The following is a 19,786-nucleotide window of genomic DNA, read 5'->3' as shown; positions in this document are numbered from 1 at the left end:
CGGCGGCGGCGGCGGCGGCGCGGGGACCCGGCGGGCAGCGGAGCGATGGGACCCCTTCGAGAGACCAAGGTAAGTAAGGCACGTCGTGGGGGCGCGGGGGTAAGTGTCCGCGCGCTCCGCGGGGCCCCCGAGCGGGTCAGGTGAGAGCTGGAGGGGTGGCGTACAGAGTCGCAGGGAACGGGGACGAGGAGGTGGTGGGGACGATGGGAAGGCAGAGGACATTTGTTCAGGTGACGATGAGACCCAGGAGGTGGAGAGATGGTACCGGAGGAAAAGATTTGAGGGGGTGACACGAGGATTAAAAGATTGACTTTGGAGGGTTAATCCATCTCCTGAAAATGGGGATTTGGGATCTAGCTCTCAAATGATGCCCGGTTAGTGATGTGAATAAAAAGGATTTGGTGTACTGGTGACTGAGAAATAAGATCCCCAGCATGTCAGCGACCCAGCATTGGTTCAGGGTCTGCAGTGTGCCCGAGAGTGGCTGACGTGTGATACCTGCTGGGTGACTGATGTGCAGAGCAAATCCAGAGGCTGGGTGCGGCTTTCGCCCTGGATGGGGTAGATGCCTCAGCGACCTCAGGAGTTCCCGCGGCTGAGGCTTTCCCTTCAATTCCTGCACTGTGCAGACCTCCCAGAGATGTTTACTTTGGCAGCGACCCTTCCTGGTAAGCCGGTGGAAATGGGCAGGAGGTCATGTTTCCAAATAGTGTTTGTTACTAATCCAAAGGCCTTTTTCGATTGCAGAGGTTGGAGGAAGCAGTCAGTTTTTTGCAAAGAGCTCCTCCTAGGAATCCATTTTAATAAGGCAGGGCGGTGGTGACCCCGAAAAACACTGGACTTAAAGCTTGTTCTGCTTTTAGATGATATGCCTTGTTGGCTAAGCATCTTTAGCTCTTTTAGCCTCAGTTTCCTCATCTGTAAATAGGGATTTAAATTAGTGTCCTCTCTATGGCCTGGGTTGTAAAGATCAAATGAGGTAATGGTTGGGAAAGTACTTGAAAAATTGGAACACCCTGCCAAAATATTACTTTTTTATGCATTTTTAAAACCAAGGCATGGTTCTGTATTTAATGCTGTGTTTTTAAGAAGAGAGAGAGAAAACTCTCTTCTCATGGGTGTTCTGCAAGGAAAACAAAAGCTAACCAGGATGTAAAAGGTGGAGCCATCTTACTGGGTATTGGATTTTTGTTTGCTTTTCTGTTGGCAACAAGCCTTGTGTACCAGGATATTAATGAATAATTAAGATCCTGGCTGGAAGAGGAGGGATTTGAAAGATAAGCCTGAATGATCCATCAAGAAAGAATTGTTCCAGGTATAGGGGGCTACTTTGTGAGGAGACAGGAAAGAACAAGTCAGGGAAAGCAAAATGGAAGTCTAGAGGAAATCAAGTAATAAGCTGGAGTGTGCTGTGAGTAATAAAGAGCCTTTGAGAGAAGCAAAAGCTTGAATGTGATAGAAGAAGCCAGAGAGGGAAGGTGAGTTAGGAATCGCATGGGAGGAGGGAATGGCTTTCCTGCTAATGAGTGGAGGTGTGTGCGTGTGCATGCACACACGTGTGTGTGTGCACACACATCCACGCCCAAGTGTGTGGTCTTCAGAAGATTTGAAGGATTAGCTCAGTGGCAGAGTTTTGGTGTTCACTGAAGCAACTGAGATAAGGAGTACTTTGTAAAGATACAGTATTCAGAAATGTGATTTCTTAGAAACTGAACCCAGAAGGAACAAACAGGAGTTAAGAGGGGGAAACAAGTTTCCTATTGTTTTCTTTTTAATGTCCGATTTTAAGAAGGAGCAGAGAGTGCAGCATCATGAGAAGGAGATTTCCAGAAGCCGAATTCCCCGTTTGATTCTTCGGCCCCATCTGCCCCAGCAACAGCACAAAGTGTCCCCAGCCTCTGAGTCTCCCTTCTCTGAGGAAGAGAGCAGAGAGTTCAACCCCAGCAGCTCTGGGCGCTCAGCGAGGACCATTAGCAGCAACAGCTTCTGCTCAGGTATAGTACCCATGGGAGCCACACACGATCACCAAGTTTGTGCTCTGCTGGTGCACTGTGAATGGACCGGAGCATGCCCCTTAGAGCCTAGATCTGCACTTCTGTTATTAGGATGAATTGTCTGAGGTTGCACCTTTTTGGCTGTTTTGACCTTCACATATAGCAGTTTCATATGGTTCAGTCCTGATGGAAATTCATACCTATTTTTACATATTATTCTGGTTTATAATTTACCATGTGAAATCTAAGTTCTTTTCCTATGACCGTTTAAAAAACTATTCCTTTGTTCGCTCTGGGAAATGTATTTGCTTGCATTTTATATCAACAGCCTTTATAAACCTGTGTACTTCCAATTATGGAATCCCCAAAAATAAAACAACTTCTAATGAATGAGGTCAGGATCAAGGAGGTTTATATCCCAGGGCTGGGCCTGACCGTGTAGTTTTAGAGGAAAAGAGCACAGGCTTTGTCATGTGCCAGACCTGAGCTGGAAGCCCTGATCTTTTCACCATTTACAAGTTGAATGACCTTGGGCAGGTTGCTTAACCTCCTTGAGCCTCAGTTCTTATATCCATAAAATGGGATGATAACACCTACCTTGTAGAGTTGCTGTAAGATTGAATGAGACCTAAAGGTAATCCTAATGCAGTACCTGGTTAATAGAAGCACTTAATAAATGATGGTTCTTAATAAGATGAACTATGGATGTCAGTTTTGGCACATGATTAAGGAAGTTTCCTTAAAGTTGTGAGCTCATTTGGCAAAGGCATAAATCTCTTCATAGCTTCTGAAGATGCCACCATTATCACTTGACAGAGCCTGTTTTAACCCACTAAAGCATGTGACTTGGAAAGACTTGTATTCTTTGAGAAGTATTTGGAAATTGGGTAAACTTTAAAAGAGTGACTGTCTTGTTAGTAATGAAGAATGTTTCATAGTGGCTAATTTTTAGGGCTTACTCAGGGAAAATGTAATTTTCTATTAACACATGTATGAGAAGGAACATAGGAATAAAGATGCTATGATTAATGCCCCAATTTAGCAGGATTCAATATTATTTTTAGTATCAGTAACTATGTTTTTCAGTGTGCTTTTAAGTGCAGCTTTGGATTTCTTATATACTTTGACAAAATAATCCCCATCCCATGCATAAATTGTACATTAGAAATACTGTACTGACAATTTTTTATTTTTCTTTGTAAAGCCTCAGATGCTCTGCTTGATTCTGAAAAAAAAAATTCTATCAAAATATTATATTTTAAAGCTTATTTCTTACCATTTGGACTTTATGAATCTAATTTAAAGTGGAGACCCACTGATGGTTTTGCTCGGTACTTTTGCAAGAAGAGAACACAAAGATCCCTAGGACCTGGAAACGTGTTTACAGAAGGCAGTGCTGTTTGCTTTCACTCCATTTTGGAGCTCAGGAATCACTGTTTGAGTGTGAATGAACCCAGGGGATATCATTCCAAACTGGCACGCTTTGTTTATGTAACTCCATTCCACATTTATTCCCAATATTTTCTCCACATAATCGTTTTCTCTGTGACTGACTTCAAGGTGAGTAGTGTTAGCAAGGAAAAAAAAAAAAAAAAAGGAGGAAGTTTAATAAAAAAAAAAGAGAAACTCCAAATATATTTTAGAAAATATATTAGGCAAATCAATAAAATTATAAATTTTGATCATGAATCACTTTCTCCAAGACCCATTCCTGGGTGGTTTCTCCTTCCCAGGAGACCTGTCTCCCACTAAGGCCCTAATGCTGTACATGAAAATCGAAAGTAGATATTGATCCTTCTGCCATTAACTAGCTGAGAATTGAGTGGCAGAAGCTTCTAATTATGGGTGTCTATAAACCTGTCTTTCCATCGTTAGCCTTGCATGCAGTCTCCGAATAGGATTCCCCCTGTTCCTGGGCCTCATCTTTCTGTGTTGGTGCTCCCTAAGGTTTGGGCTGGTGCCTTTCCTTCAGTGCCTTCCTTTCCTATGGAGCCCCGATAGACCCCAAGACAGCTTTGAGTGCTGCGCTAAAATTGACAGGAGCCCCCTTTGGGGGCGTGTTAATGATGCTTTAGGAGGTCAGTCTGGGGATGGAAAATAAATGGGTTTGGTACTATGGGGAGCATTAAAGCTGCAGGCAGTGAGGTAGAGAATGTAAAACACGTCCAACCAGCAGGGGGAAATAGCTGGTTTTAATCCAGCCGCTTTAACACTGAGGCCAGAATATGTGTTGGCTGCTTAATCATGGCAGTTAAGTCAGAGACCAAGGTACAGGCAAACATTAAAAATGCCATCTTCTGTTAGGATTAAATTAAAATAATTTAGAGAGATCTGTTGCTGCCATAGCTTCATTGCCTTACGGTGATCATTCTGCATTAGCTTGTGTTCTTTATAAATCATCACACTGACTAATGTGAAAAAGGACAGGCAGAGCTAGGGGGATTCTTACCATCAGGTATGAAATTGTGGAGGAAAATGGTCCTCAAACACAAAGCGATTTAATTTGAAAATTACATTTTCAGAACTGCAAGCTAGAGACTCTTTTCCCCAAATTCATATCAAAGGCATTGATTGTGAAGATCTTCATATGTTCTAAGATGCTCAGTTTTTAAAAGAAGGATGTGGTGAGTTTACATGAAGTTAAATTTACTTGATATAAAGAATTACCCTTTATTTTGAGAGTCTGACTTTTTATCCTTTATATATTGTATTATATTATTTTATTATTTTATAATTTTATATTATAACAGAATGTCATGATAGTGGATGGTGGTTAAACTTGAGCAGAATAAATGACAACTCTTTGTTGATGTGTTCCCCACGTCCACCATATGTTTTTCTTTTAATTTTACTGATCTGTGAAATTACAAGACTGGGAACCATGTCTTTGCAAAGTGGCGTGTCCATTTTTGCCTACTGTATTCCTTCCCCCACTCCCTGCCTTTCCCCTATCTTCCCACGGGAGCTTTGACAAGGAACATTTAATGACTTGATATTCTATATGCTAATTTGTGTGTTGTATCTATCTCATTTCAGAAAGAAGGAGTTGTGTGTGACCTTTTGCAATTCATTTGGGGTATAATCCCAAAGAGCGCTTCCTTTAATAGCTTCTTAGTAACAGAATTTCTTTGAAGATATGAATGTGTTTTGTGCACTCCAACATCATTCTTCTGATAAAACAGTCTATTCTTTACAGTTTGTATTTGGTCTTCGTCATTGTGACCTTAACTGGGCACAGTAAAGTTTATATGGTATTGGAAGCCAGGCCCTATTTGTGTGCATGGCAAACAAAACATTATATATTCCTAGTAAATATTAGCTAAAGTTTTTTTTTAAAGAATACATACAGAAGTATAGTTAATAGTAGGTTAATAGAAACAAAACACCTGCTTTCATGTCCACTCTCGCACTTTTAAAGTTTTTTTAACCAATGGTTTGGTATAACATCACCCCAACTTCCTCCCCCCCACCCTCTTTCCCCTTGTTTCTTGTTTTAACATGCCCACAAGAAGTGACAAAACTCATATTTGTGAGTTGTGTTCTGGGTGTGGCCCATTGAATCTAGGCCTCTGTCCATTTTTCTCCCCTTTCTTTGTTGGTAGTGAATTTTGTTTGTCATAATACCGTGACTCCAGACATTCTTAGAAAAGCCCATGACCTGGCTGAGTCAGTCAGTCACCTCCATCGGTCACCTGCCTTGGTTAGCAGCCTGCTGTGCATTTCCTCCTTGCTTAGTTGAGGTAATAATTACCCCTTACGGCTGGGAGGCAGATGGATTGCTGGGTTTTACTCTAGTTCTCCTTAGGGTGCCTTGTAAATATGGCAGGTGGAACAAATTATGTGTAGAGAACACGGGTTGTTTTATGGGAGACCAGTGATTTCTCGGAGTTATTTCCATGTTGCTAATGTGCACACACAGGTATATAGGCAGGTTTGTGACTTAACCCACTAAAACATGTACCAGGTGGGGCGCCTGGGTGACTCAGTTGGTTAAGCATCTGACTTCAGCTCTGGTCATGATCTTGCAGTTTGTGAGTTTGAGCCCCGCATCAGGCTCTGTGCGGGCAGCTCAGAGCCTAGAGCCTGGAGCCTGCTTGACATTCTGTGTCTGCCTCTCTCTCTGCTCCTTCCCTGCTCATGCTCTGTCTCTCTCTCTCTCAAAAATAAATAAACATTAAAAAAATTTAAAAACCTGTATCAGGTCAAGACACTAAATGGTCAAAATCCAGGATTCTTTGCAGTGGAATCCTGAGGAAGGTGTTTGTGGAAAGTATTCTGGTTTTTACAGTGACTGGGAAGAAATCCTTCTTTGAGTGCCAGTGACCTAGAGGTAATCATCGTTGCTATTTGTGGGAAGAACAATTAAGGCAAATTACAGCCTGACTAGTGCCCTGCTGTGACATGACAATACCTCCAAAAATTTGCCAGGCCTTGCCAAACAAATATTTCTGCTTTGCTTCTGTCCAGTTGAGGAAGCTTGGCATCTGGATAGAGTAAATCTTTGAACATAATCATCAGAACTGAGATGAACATTTTAAAGTGAAGTGCGCTGCAATACTGAATTACACTCTAATTGAATGACTGCCAACCTGCTGTGAAGAAAAAAACAAAGACCCTAAGACTTTAGTATCATTTTAATGAGTACAGGACCCAGGCACAGTTGCATAATAGATATTTCAAGTGCTTAACTGCCTCAGCCACAGAAATAAGCACCTAATGATATGGGTCACAATATAGGCAATATTTCTTTGAGGATGTGGTGACTGCAATTAGGAGGGCAAGAGCAAAAATTTTTGCCATTTAATAAAATACCTACTGCGCAGTGGGGATGGTGAATAGTAACCATGATGGAATTGGATCAGGCCTGAGAGCAGATTATGGTACCATGAGAATCTTTTATGTTCTAAAATACTAAGGTTGTTCTAAAATGATCTGAATTGTTTCGCAATTCAGAGAATGGCATTTGTCTACTTTCTAATCCTCAGGAAAACTTTGTTTGAAATGCAGATGCCTTGGCCCCACCCTAACCTATTATCTATTATCACAGAATGGGAGGGACCCAGGAATCTGTATTTTATAGGCTTTGTAGATGACTTATACCTACTCAAGTCTGAGCCTCAATCCTTTGTGGTCTGTGTGTGTTTAGGAATTTTGTATGAGGGACGTGAAGGGTATGCCCCAGTAGCATTGCAAGATGAAGAAAGATCAAAGAAGATAGAAGTGGTGGCCAACCAAGCTGTTTAAACTCATGGCATGGGCAAGGAAAATGCCTCCACATTCCCTGGAAATGATAGCTTCTCACTCTGTAGTTATAATTCCTGTGTCATTAGTCTTCGCATTAATATTCTTTATATCTACATTATTGTTGTAACTTGTGTTCAAATGGTAGACAAGTAAAGGAGGAGAAAGTATTTTCCTCCTTATTTTCCTATGTAATCCTCTCACTGGATTTACTATCTCTAGCATACTTTTAACTCTTTTGCATTTACTTTCTTTGGTATTAGGATGATTTGGGGTACTCTGAAAGCAGGTACACTGGATATACTCTTTCTGAATAACCAGTGGATTCACTGAATGAGGAAAAAGGGAAACTGTAGCCTGGGAGTAGCAGAACATTCACCTTTTTGCAAGCTTCCACAAAAATGTGGTGTCCACTAAGCATTTATTAAATGCCTGCTGAGGATCAGGAATTGTGCTAAAGTCATGATGATGAATAAAACAGAGAGACGGAAAAATCAATTCTATTACTGCCTTCACCCTGGCATCAAAAAATAAGTGGGATACCACGTCTGTAGATGTGATTCCCACGCGACTACTTTTACTTACTTGTTTCCCTGTCCCTTTTACTTACGCCCACTCCACACACACTTCTTCCTTGTAATTTGAGTTTGTTGGTCCGTTTATTATCTGCATTGGCCTCTCACATTTCATAAGCCCAAGGATTCAAAGAAGTGGCATTTATTAGTGTGGTGTAGTGGATAAACATGAGCCTTGGCATTCTAGACCTGAGTTGAAAGCATGAAATAAGATTAGAAAGGTGGGCCAGGCCAGATCAGGAAAGGTTTTGTATGCTATGCTAACTTGATCCATGAGATCAAAGATCCATACAGAAACTAGGCTAGTAATGTAAAGGGTGAGGCCACCTGGATAGATCACAATAGAGGGGAGTCTAGAACTGGACAGCATGTGCCCCTTCTCACAATATTCAAATTTAAAAATTCAGGTGTTTTTTTTTTTTTTTAATATAGTTGATTTACTTATTCTTGAGCGGGGAGGGGCAGAGGGACAGGGAGAGAGAATCCCAAGCTTGAACCCACGAACCGAGAGATTGTGACCTGAGCCAAAATCAAGAGTCAGAAGCTTAACCGACTGAGAGACCCAGGCACCCCTAAAAATTCAGGTTTTTAACTAACTGCCAGCTAAGCAGCATGTATAAATGGCTGGGTGTGGCTCCTGGGCTGCCATATGGCAATTCCTAAAGATCTTGCAGAGCCATGAAAGGGTTTTCAGCAAGGAAGAGTTATGACTGTATTTACAATTTAGAAAAATCTTTCAGATTATATGTTGGACGGTAGATGGAAGGAGGTAGGAATGATGGCGAGGAGCTTGCCTGGTTTGAAGGCCATTGTGACTGTCTAGTTGAAGACCAATAAAATGGTATGTAAGAGGATTTAGGGGCTAGAACATACATATATGAGTCCACCAATTACAAGGGGAAGGGGCAGGAAAGAGTTCTATCTGAATTTCCTCTGGTTGAACACAAATGGAGCAGCAGGACTGGGGGAAAAGGACAGTGAGTCAGGTTAAGAAGCTCAGATTAAGTTTGGTTGCATTTGAGGTAAAGCTAAAGGTCTGGAGCTCCAGAGAGAAGGCAGAGATGTGGGTAGCTGAAGTCAAGGGAGCTGATGATATTACCCAAGGGCAGTGCATGGAGGAAGATAAGAGGCCCAAGGCTAGACTTCTGAGATCAAGCATGAGTATACAGAAAAAGGAAACCAAGGCACCCAAAAAAAGAGTTCAGAGAGGAAGGAGGAGAGTCAGGAGTGACAGTGAAGAAGAGTGTAGCCAACAGGTTCCGCTGTCACACAAGATGAAGGAAGGTATTCTCTAAAAAATGTTCAAGGATAAAACCACTAGGGTGTCAGTGATCTTAGGCAGAAACAATCCCAGGAAATTGTGGGGATGGAATCCAAAATGCATCAAGCTGAGATGTGAATGGGAGGTGACAAATACAGTGTAGACAGCTTTTTAAAACAAGCTTAACTGGGATGGGAAAGAAGTAGAATAAAAACAAGTGTTATTTTGGGCTCCTGGGTGGCTCAATCAGTTAGAATGGAGTCTTGGTTTCAGCTCAGGTCATGATCTCAGAGTTCATGAGTTCAAGCCCCACATTGGGCTCCACGCCGACAGTACGGAGTCTGCTTGGGATTCTTGCTCTCCTTCTCTGTCCCTCTTTCTGCCCCTCCCCAGCTGACTTTCTCTTTCTCTAAAATAAATAAACTTAAGAAAAGTGTTATTTATAGTGAAGATAGAGTGTTTATCAAATGACAGGTATTTTGATAAGATTGTTAGGCTGAGGGGAAATAAACAAGAAAGAAATTAAATAAACACACACAGAGATTGAGAGAATGAGTGGAAGAGGTTTAGCTTTGTAACAAACCTGGGGGTGGACCCAAAAAGACATGTATAGGAAGAAAAGAAAGGCTGGAGATGAATATAGGTAAGTATAGGGTAGGTAGTTGAAGGATACATTTCACAGCTGGGTTAGGTGCCACTATATGCGTCCTCTGTCAAACCACATGACCCACCTGGTTTTTAGATTTCATAGTTAGTTACCTGACTCCCCAGTAGACTAAGCTCCGTGAAGGCAGGAACAATATAGTTCCCTGCACTATACCTGACATATAGCAGTTGCTTAATTAGTATTTATTGAAATTTGATAGAAGGCATAATTATGAGTAAGACAAGTGAAGTATTTTCATTCATTTAATAAAATTTACTGAGAGCAGGTACTATCTTAGTAGTTGGGGGAATAGCAACTAGAACGGTACCTAATACTCAATGGGTTTATTAAATGAAGGAAACATTCCTGTCCTTGAGAGTTTGGCATCTCGGTTTAGCATCTCCAAATGTCAAAAAGAGTAATTAATCTCTGTAATAGAACCGTGACTCCAGTGCTCTGGGTAGCTAGAAGAGAGATCTCTTGCTAAGAAAATCAGAAAACGCTCCACTCACAAATCGGCACTTGCAAGGCATGAGAAAAAAGCAGCCCAGGTTGGAGTCAAGAAGGAATTTAGCACAAAGCTACATACTCACATTTCCCAGTACTACAACTGGACACTAGCCACGACCCCACCCTTCCCCCCACCCAGGTGCTTTTGAGAAAGCTCTGGTCTCCTCCCACTGACCCCGGGGGAGACGGGGTGCACTTCAGCTATACAAGACTGCTGAGTATGCCTGTACTGGAAGGTGGCTTTGCTGGCTCCCGGGCACAGTAACTGCTCCACATGTCCCCTGCTGCTCGGCTTGGCTGTCTCCTGCTTTGGAGATACTGTGCAGCCCCTCTTCTGCCAGAGGGGAGAGAGACACCAGTGACAGCTGCTCCTCAGCTGCTGGACAGTCATAGTGCCCCAGGCTCCACTGCCTGGGGTCACACTGCTCTGGTTCCAGAAGGAGGCCAGTCCTTTTCAGGCTGACTCCTCTCTTTTTTTTTTGTTTAATTTTGAGTGTAGTTGACACACAATGTTACATTAGTTTCAGGTGCACAACATAGTGTTTCAAGAACCCTCTGTGTATGCTGTGCTCACAATGCTATTCCAGTACCATTGACTGTATTCCCTGTGCCGTACCTTTTATTCTTGTGATTTATTTTCTAACTGGAAGCCTATATCTCCCACTCCCCTTCACCCAATTTTCCCTTCTTCCCCTTTCCCTCCCCTCTGGCAACCACCGATTTGTTCTTTGTATTTGTAGGTCTGAATGACCGCTCTTTCTTTTTAGGAAACCCAAACCAAGGTTCCCAGTGCCTCCCAGTGTGTCATGTGGGCTCATCCAGCACTCACCCCCCTCCCTGCAGAAACTCATCCTTCAGCTTTCCACCGCTGTCTGAATTTTCCCGGGGCTCCTCCTTTTTCCTGGCTGGCTCTGTCTTTATTCTGTCTCCTTTTGTGTGGGTGACCATACAGTTAGCATTCCTCACAAACTCTAACCCAACCCTCAGAATTCATGAGTCTGTGGACCCTAACCAACACTTGTATTTATTCTGAGGTGTTTGTGAGGATTATATTTTAATGCTAATTATTGTATTTTTAAAATTCCAAAGTAATAAAAATGTGCAAACCCATAGAGTAGATGTAATCACATTTATAGGACTTATTTTGCTTTGCTTTTTGCCAAAGTGAGATCATGCTATATTGATTGGTGATCCTTTCTGTTTATTTGTTAAGTGAATATTTATTGAACATCTGCTGTGGGCAAGACACTATCCTGAGAGCTGATGTAGAGTGATGAACAGTACCCACAGAACTCTGGTCTCCAGGAAGGTGTATTCAGGCAGTACCTGTTCCCGGCATTGCTTGTCAGCACAGAGAGGTCCCCTCGTTCATTGTAAGGACAGCACATATTCCACTCTAGAGAGGGACACTATTCAATGCGTTCTTTGTAGGTGGACATTTTGTCTGTAGGGTTAACCTTCAAAATTCAGAACCTTATTTTATGAATGTCACTGGAATTAGACTGTTTGTGAGCATATTTCTCTTTCTCTTTGTTCCCTTTTTTAAACAAAGTAAAACCATGCTACACATGTGTTACCTGAAACCATTATTATTTTTTTAATAGATAAAACCCAAAGGTAGCAATTACAGGAATTATGTGAGTATCGCTTTTTCCTTAACTTTTCTTCATTTGTATCCCTTCCTCCTTCCTGACCATCACTATATTCAGATTCTCAGTGTGAGAAAAATAGAACAAAAGGGAAACGATATTTACATTGCTACAAGACAGCTAAATTTAACTCAGGTGTCCTTGGAGAGGTTTGCAGTGTCCTTGTTAATGAGTCTTCAAGAGATGATGAGATAGCTTCTTGATCTGTCTCTGTCTGTTTCTCTCCTCTTTCCTTCTGATGGTCCTTCCAGTGCTCCTCCCTCACCTCCCCATCTCCCTCTCTCTCATCTTCTCCCACCAAGGAACCTTTAAAAAAATAACTGAGTCTTTAAAAAGGCATGGCATCAGAAACTGCAAATAAACCCCTATTGCTAAGGAGAGGGAATCAGAAGTATTAGTAACATGCCTATTTCAGAACCATCGTTCCGAAAGGACCAAGCACGGAAAATGGAAGCTTGCAGGACAGATCCCCTCGACACACCACCTGCCGGGTGCCCCTGTCTTGGGGCAGTGACAGAGCCACCCTGCTCCCCTGTTTCTGCACCTGCTACCCCCTCACCAGAACCCTTCCATAGTGTCCTTTCTCACACTACATTAACTATTTAGTTGGAACCGAGATATTTTCCCCTCCAAACTCCTTCTCCTCTGGCTGCTAACACAAATCAAACATCTCGATGCTTGGTGAAAAACCAAGTAGGGGCCCTTGTTTCCAAAACAGCATGCGTCCTATGAAGAAATGGACACCTGCCTTCCTTTACTTCACTTACTCTCGTCCTTCTCCACCGCCAAAGTATGCACCAGAATGACATTAGGGAGCGCTCAAAGCTCCAAAATAGCTCAGAAATCCCAGGAATGTTTGCATGGGAGATGATTATTTTGTCTCCAAGAAACCAGGGAGACATTCATTAAATAATTACTCCGCTCTCCATTTTTATAGATGTAGGTGACAAGTCTTGGTGGAAGGGCTTCGTTGCATTACTTTCCCCAGCTCGTTTCCACCAGCTCATACATACACTCACTTGAGTAGACACATCCTTAAAGGAAATAGGCTCCTTTGACCCCTCATCTCTTTGTGCCTGCCATCCTGTTTCTCCTTTTCACAGCAAAACTCCATAATTTGCCCTTGCCAGGCATGTGAGTGGCCTTGCTGGCAGATCTTTCTCTTGTCTGCCCTCATTTTCTGACTTCCCAGCAGCACTCAACACAAATGAACAAGCCCCTCCCTTAGGAAGGATTTTCCTCCTTATCCTCTGGTCCCACCCCTCTGAGGCTCCACCTGCCTCTGTCACTTCTTGGGCACCATTGCTGGCTCCCCCCCCTCTCCTTGTCCTCACTTGTCACATTGCCCCCTCCTGCTCCTGCCCTCCCCAAGGGCTCCCACCTCTAAATTTCTCAGCTGTAGGATGGTGATGCTTCTGGCCTCTCCCCTGAGCTTCAGGCTCTCATATCCAACTGCCTAGTTGATATCTTCCAGTTCATGGTTAGTTTGTACCTCAAATTTAACATATCAAAAACAGAATTCTTGGTTGCAGCACCTACATGCTTATAAACCCATTTTTCTCCAACTCAGAAATGACCACCATGGACCAGTTGCTTACACAAAAAAACCTTGAAGAGGGGTCCCTGGGTGACTCAGTCATTTGAGCATCCAACTCTTGATTTCAGCTCAGGTCATGATCCATGGGATCAAGCCCCATGTCCGGCTCTGCACTGAGCATGGAGTCTGCTTGAGATTCTCTCTCTCTCTCTCTCTCTCTCTCTCTCTCTCTCTCTCTCTCTCACTTTCTTTCTCTCTCTCTCTCTCACTTTGTTTCTGTGTCCCTCTGCCCCTCTCCCTAGTGCTCTCTCTCTGTCTCTAAAAAACAAAAACAAAAACAAAACACTTGAAGACATCCTCGATCCCTTCCTATTTTTCATTATTGTGAATCAAATGCTTCCAATTATTTTTCCAAAGTAAATCCCAAATCCATCTACTTTCTTCGATTTTTTCACAGCTACCACCTAGTCAAACCATTATCATCTCTGATTTCTACCATGTCAGGGGCTCCACATGTTTATATGCTTGGGCTCATTCATTCCTAAAGGGGCCAAACTACATAGTGGTTAAAAAGGAGGCTCTGGAGTTAGCCTGTTTGGATTCATACCATGGCTCTACCACTTACTGACTACAACCTCAAGCAGGTGGCTTAAATTCTAGTGCTAGGTTTGTATGCCTTCTGCAAAGCAGGATGATATTAGTGCCTGTCTTGAAGGGTTATTAGGTTAACTTAATAAGACTTATTACAACATGCCTGGTACTTAGTAGGCACTCAGTAAATATTAGCTAGATATATCACCACTAATACAGTCTGTTCTCCACAAACCAGATTGTTGTCATCTGCTTAATGCACTTTAAGGCTTCCATCGCACTTAACATAAACTTGGGATTCCTGGCCTATAATCTTGCACATGCTCTGGCTTCTGCCTCCCTCCAACCTCATCATTAGTCCTTCTCTCCCTATCACCCTTCCTGGCCTTCCTTCAGTTTCCTCAATATACCAAACTCCTTATTGCTCCCTCTACCTGGAGTTCTTTTCCCTGCCTTTTCCATGATTAGTTCCTTCTCATGTGTTTGGTCTCAGCTCAAATTACCTCTTCAGGGCTTCCATGACATCCTGTCTGATGAAATACTTCCCACCCCCCCACCTAGCTAGTCTATGTAATATCACCCAGTTTGTTTCATTAATAGTAAACATAATCAGATATCTTCTCTATGTATTTCTTTTTTTACTTGTTTATTAACTGTCTCTCCCCACCACTAGAATGTGAACTTCTTCAGGACAAGGCTCTTAGAGAGTCTTGATCATCATGACATCCTTAATATGTAGATGACTACCTGTCATGTAATAGGAAATCAGTAATTATTTGTGGAAGGAATGGATGGGTGGATGGATGGATGGATGGATGGTTAGTTGGATGGTTGAATGGATGGATGGATGGTATTCTTATACTTCAACATTGGCTGTTGGGTAGTGTCACACTGTGTAATACTGAAGCAATTAGTGTAAAGCCTTGTAGACTTGTGAATTCTCACTCCAAAAAACGCTAAAATTAGGTAAAGGAAAAGAAGTTTAAATTGTCCTGTTCAAATCTAGAAGCAAAATTCTCTGAATGGCAAGCATTATATGGTTACAGTGTTGAAGCAAGAATATTGGAAAACTAGAACCAGCTAGAACTTCTTGCCTCGAATTTTTGTGGTCTGTTTATTATGGGATGGCTTCTTTCTAACAGCTTCCTTTGTCTGTTTTTAATTTGAGCATTCCCAGAATTGCTGCTGTTTCCTCTTGGAACAAACATAGGTAGAAAATTTTAGAAAGAAACTGGCTTGTGGTAGTGAAGAAAACAGATTTCAGAGTCAGGGAAACCTGAGTTTGAATCCTGAGTTAGTTACTTAGTAGTTGTGTGACTGTGGAATTCTTAACCTCTCTGGGCCTCAGCTTTCCCACCTATGAAATATTATTAAAAATTAGTGTTACTTGATAGCTACTTAATAAGTATCACTTTTCTTATCTTACCTACATCCTTTCAGTGCATTTGAATGGTTTGTGGTAGGAATTTCACAAGGTTCAGATTAAGCATGAGTTTAAACGGTGACGTTTTATGTCTCCATCAGACGGTCTTGGGAAATGTTAGGATCTGGAACAGAAATAATACTAACACTTACAGCAGTGTCCGGCACATAGATAGTAAATATTTGTTGAATGGATGAGTAAGTAGTCTGTAAATGCTTCAGTCATTCCTGAGAATCAACTAAATTTCCATGTAGTTTAATGTTTCCTTAGAATAACAATGATTTTTTTTCCTCCAAATTATTCAAATGAACGCTGAAGAACATCAAACCATAACTGAATGTTTCAAGACGTCATGGCATAAAACCACGTTTTCCTCTGCCTGATGTTATTTTTAAGTACATCTTCTGGAATTGTTTAGTTCAGCATTTTGGGAAACAAATGAGCTCCAAGATCTAAATTCAAAAATGAACCAGAAGTTTCAGAAATGTTTCTTGGACTTTGAAGAAATATTTTGTTTGTAATCTTTATAACCTGTGTTTTACTTTTGTATGGAACTGGTGCAAGGATGAAGTAGTGACTTGGTCATCATAATTGCCACCAAAAGTTTGATGACATTGGTTGTTAGGCACTGTAGTTAAATCTCAGGAAATTATGTGATACACACACACACACAATCTTAACTGGGCAAGCTTATTATTTTAAAATGTGGGTTTTAAATGTATATATACTCACTTTGCAAGAAATATTCATTGATTTCAAATTTTTATCAAAAAAACATTTCAAAGTAATATGGAAAGAATAAATTTCATTAAAAAATTAAATAATAATAATAATAAAGTTGGCATCTAACCTCCCATCGCTCTTAAAATGAATTCCAGGGGTGCCTATGTGGCTCAGTCAGTTAAGTGCCCGACTCTTGATTTGGGCTCAGATCATGAATCTCATGATTCATGAATTCAAGCCTCAAGTCAGGCTCCGCACTCTCAGTGCGGAGCCTGCTTGGATTCTCGGTCTCACTCTCTTGCTGCCCCTCCCCCACTCACGATTTTTCTCTCTCTCTCTCTCTCTCTCTCTCTCTCTCTCTCTCTCTCTCAAAAATAAATAAAACATTAAAAAATTAATGAATTCTAGATGGATTAAATTTAAATGAAGAGTGAAACTATAAAAATCTAGAAGAAAATGTAAGTAAATGTTTAATTGATCTTGGAGTGAAGAAGGACATTCTAATCATTAAAGCATCGGAAGAAATCACAAAGGAAAATATGGAGAGATTTGACAACTAGAAGTAGAAGAAGGTTTGTATGTCAAAACATTGTAAATTAAGGGGCGCCTGGGTGAGTCAGTCGGTTGGGCGTCAGTCTCTGGCTCAGGTCATGGTCTCACCACTGGTGCGTTCAGCCCTGCGTTGGGCTCTGTGCTGACTGACAGCTTAGAGCCTGGAGCCTGCTTCGGATTCTGTCTCCCTCTCTCTGCCCTTCCCCTGCCCGTGCTGTCTCTCTCTCTCTCTCTCTCTCTCTCAAAAATATTAAATTTTTTTAAAAAAAACACTGTAAATTAAAAACAAGAGAACTCAGTGAAACATAACAAAGGATTAGTGCCCTTCATATATATAAGGATTTCTTACAGATCAATAAGAAATCCATTATATTTTAGTGGAAAAATTGTCAAACTAACAGTTCATAGACTAAGTAAAAAGGTCCAGTGAACATATGAAAGACATTAAGCTTCACTAATAATTAAATATATGCAGCTAAAACATCAAAAATATGTTTTTCATTATTAATTTGGCAAAAATGCAAACAAATGGTATTCAATACTTGCAGGAATTTTATAAGTAGGACACTCTCATTCAATAATAATAGGAGTATAAGTTGTCTCAAACTTCTTTGAGGGCTTAGTAATTCCACTTTGGATATATGTTCTATAAGACAATAAAAAAATTTGACCAAAGACTTATTTTTAAAATGTGTTATTCAAAACAATTTCAACAGTAGTGACAAAATTAGAAACAACCTAAAATAACCCACAAGATGGAATTGACTTTTTAAAATGATATGTTTGTATCTATTTTATTTTTTTTAATTTTTTTTTAAATTTTTTTTTTCCTTTTTCAACGTTTTTATTTATTTTTGGGACAGAGAGAGACAGAGCATGAACGGGGGAGGGGCAGAGAGAGCGGGAGACACAGAATCGGAAACAGGCTCCAGGCTCCGAGCCATCAGCCCAGAGCCTGACGCGGGGCTCGAACTCACGGACCGGACCGCGAGATCGTGACCTGGCTGAAGTCAGATGCTTAACCGACTGCGCCACCCAGGCGCCCCTGTTTGTATCTATTTTAAATAATTACTCATTTAAAGTAAGTTTTTGAGAAATTAAATCAAATATTTTGGAACTTTAAAAAATTTTTTTTAACATTTTTTTATTTATTTTTGAGACAGAGAGAGACAAAGCATTAACAGGGGAGGGTCAGAGAGAGGGAGACACAGAATCTGAAACAGGCTCCAGGCTCTGAGCTGTCAGCACAGAGCCGACGCGGGGCTCGAACCCACGGACCGTGAGATCATGACCTGAGCCGAAGTCGGCCGCGTAACCGACTGAGCCACCCAGGTGCCCCAAGGAACTTTTAAAAACATACTCAGAAACAGAATATTATAGTGACCCCCACATACTGCTTATCTACTTTGACAAGATTAGATATTGTCATATTTGCTACGTCTATTCCCTTTTTTCTTTTTTTACTTTGCTGAAGCATTTTAAAAAGCAAATCTCCAGGCCTCATGTCATTTCATTTCTACCTATACACCTCAGCAAGCATTTCTTTAAAAAATTGACATTTTCTTACCTAATCATAGTGCCATTTTCATTACTGCACAATTACCATAATTCCTTGGTATCATGGAGAATATTGAAATAGCTCCAGTTGTTTCAAAAGTGTCTGTTTGCTTCCTCATATCATTTAACCCAGAGGCCAAACAACTTTTTCTGTAAAGAACAAAATAGTAAATATTTACGACTTTGCTAGCCAGACAATCTGTGTCATAATTGTTCAACTCTGCCATTGTAGCTGGAAAGCCACAGTAGACAATACCTAAAGGATTCAGCATGGCTGTGTTCCAGTAACATTCTGTTTACAAAAGCAGGCAGCAAGCAGAATTTGCCTGCAGGTTGCAGCTTGCCAGCCCGTTTTAACTCATTACTCTCTGTTCTCCAAATATTTTATAAGGTGGACATTAGCTTTAAACTTGGTTAGATTCAGGGGAAATTTTTGTGGCAAGAATACTTCATGGGGAAAGCTGTGTGTTTCATCTGGACATCCCATCAGAAGGTACATCATGTCTGTTATCCCACTACTGGTGATGCTAAGAATGGGTAGAGATGGGTAAGGTCTGATCTCTTCACTGGAAATTCTCTATCAGACTATTGTCTCATGTCTCATCTATTATGTGTGTTATCTAAATCAATTCTTTCATTAGAAACAATTACAAAATTGGGGCACCTGGGTGGCTCAGTCAGTTAAGCATCTAACTCCTTGATTTTGGCTCATGCATGATCTCATGGTCTTGAAATCGAGCCCCACATTGGGCTCCACGCAAAATATGGAGCCTGCTTGGAATTCTCTCTCTCTCCCTCTCTCTGCCCCTCTCCCCTGCATGCTCGCACTCTCTATCTCTCAAAATAAATAAATATTTAAAAAATAGTTACAAAAAGGTAACTTTCTGTTATTCCATATATTTTCATTAACCAGATGCTTCTGTAAAGGAGAACTCTCCAATATCAGTCAGGGATTTCAGTTACACTGAAATATAGTTTGTACAGGACCGGTTTTTCAATCAGGATATATGCTAGTTTTTTCTTTCCTTTTAATTGCCACAGTTCGATATAAAGAATTGGTCCCTAGATCACTGCCAATGATTTCCAGTGTGTTGGCATTCTTTTAGGTGAAAAGGGTCCTTCTTTCTCTCTGTAGTTTCCTATTTTTATGACTCTGAGCTCACAGAATTTTTTTGTGTATCCAGTGGTTATCAGTCAGCTGGCATTAATTATGTATTCTTTCTGATGCTCAAATTGTCCCATCTTTGGCCAATGTGGACCCTTTTGTGTTGGCTCCTTTCAGTCTTTAATAGCTTCTTTCTTTATAGCCTAACAGGTTCCTGGGGAAAGTATTCAGTAACAGAGTAATGAAACTGTCTATACTATATGTTGAAAGAGAGCTTTAAAAAGCAAGAGAGAAAGTAAACCATATGCATAATTAAAAGATGAATAAGAAATATGCAAAATTGTTAAATATTTTTCCTGTTATAGGAAACTATTGTCTGTTTATTTTCTCTTTTTACTTCTTTGTACTCTTCTGTACTCTAT

General features: G+C 41.0%; 1 protein-coding gene across 1 annotated transcript in view; it reads left to right on the top strand.

Moving 5' to 3' along the window:
• The first annotated feature begins 6 nt into the window (after positions 1–6).
• The window catches only part of SYBU (syntabulin), a 74,415-nt gene continuing 54,635 nt past the window's right edge, over positions 7–19,786 (top strand). Inside the window, exons 1-2 of the mRNA XM_040494270.1 lie at positions 7–69; positions 1,790–1,994. Of these exons, the coding sequence (XP_040350204.1) occupies positions 46–69; positions 1,790–1,994 (229 nt within the window). The 5' untranslated portion in view covers positions 7–45. The remainder of the gene's footprint in view (positions 70–1,789; positions 1,995–19,786) is intronic.

The sequence above is a fragment of the Herpailurus yagouaroundi genome, unplaced genomic scaffold (assembly GCF_014898765.1).
Source record: "Herpailurus yagouaroundi ecotype Mexico unplaced genomic scaffold, PumYag 186, whole genome shotgun sequence".
Classification (NCBI taxonomy): Eukaryota; Metazoa; Chordata; class Mammalia; order Carnivora; family Felidae; genus Herpailurus; species Herpailurus yagouaroundi.
Note: the sequence above shows the minus strand (reverse complement) of the source record. Positions and strands in the feature narration are given on the sequence as shown.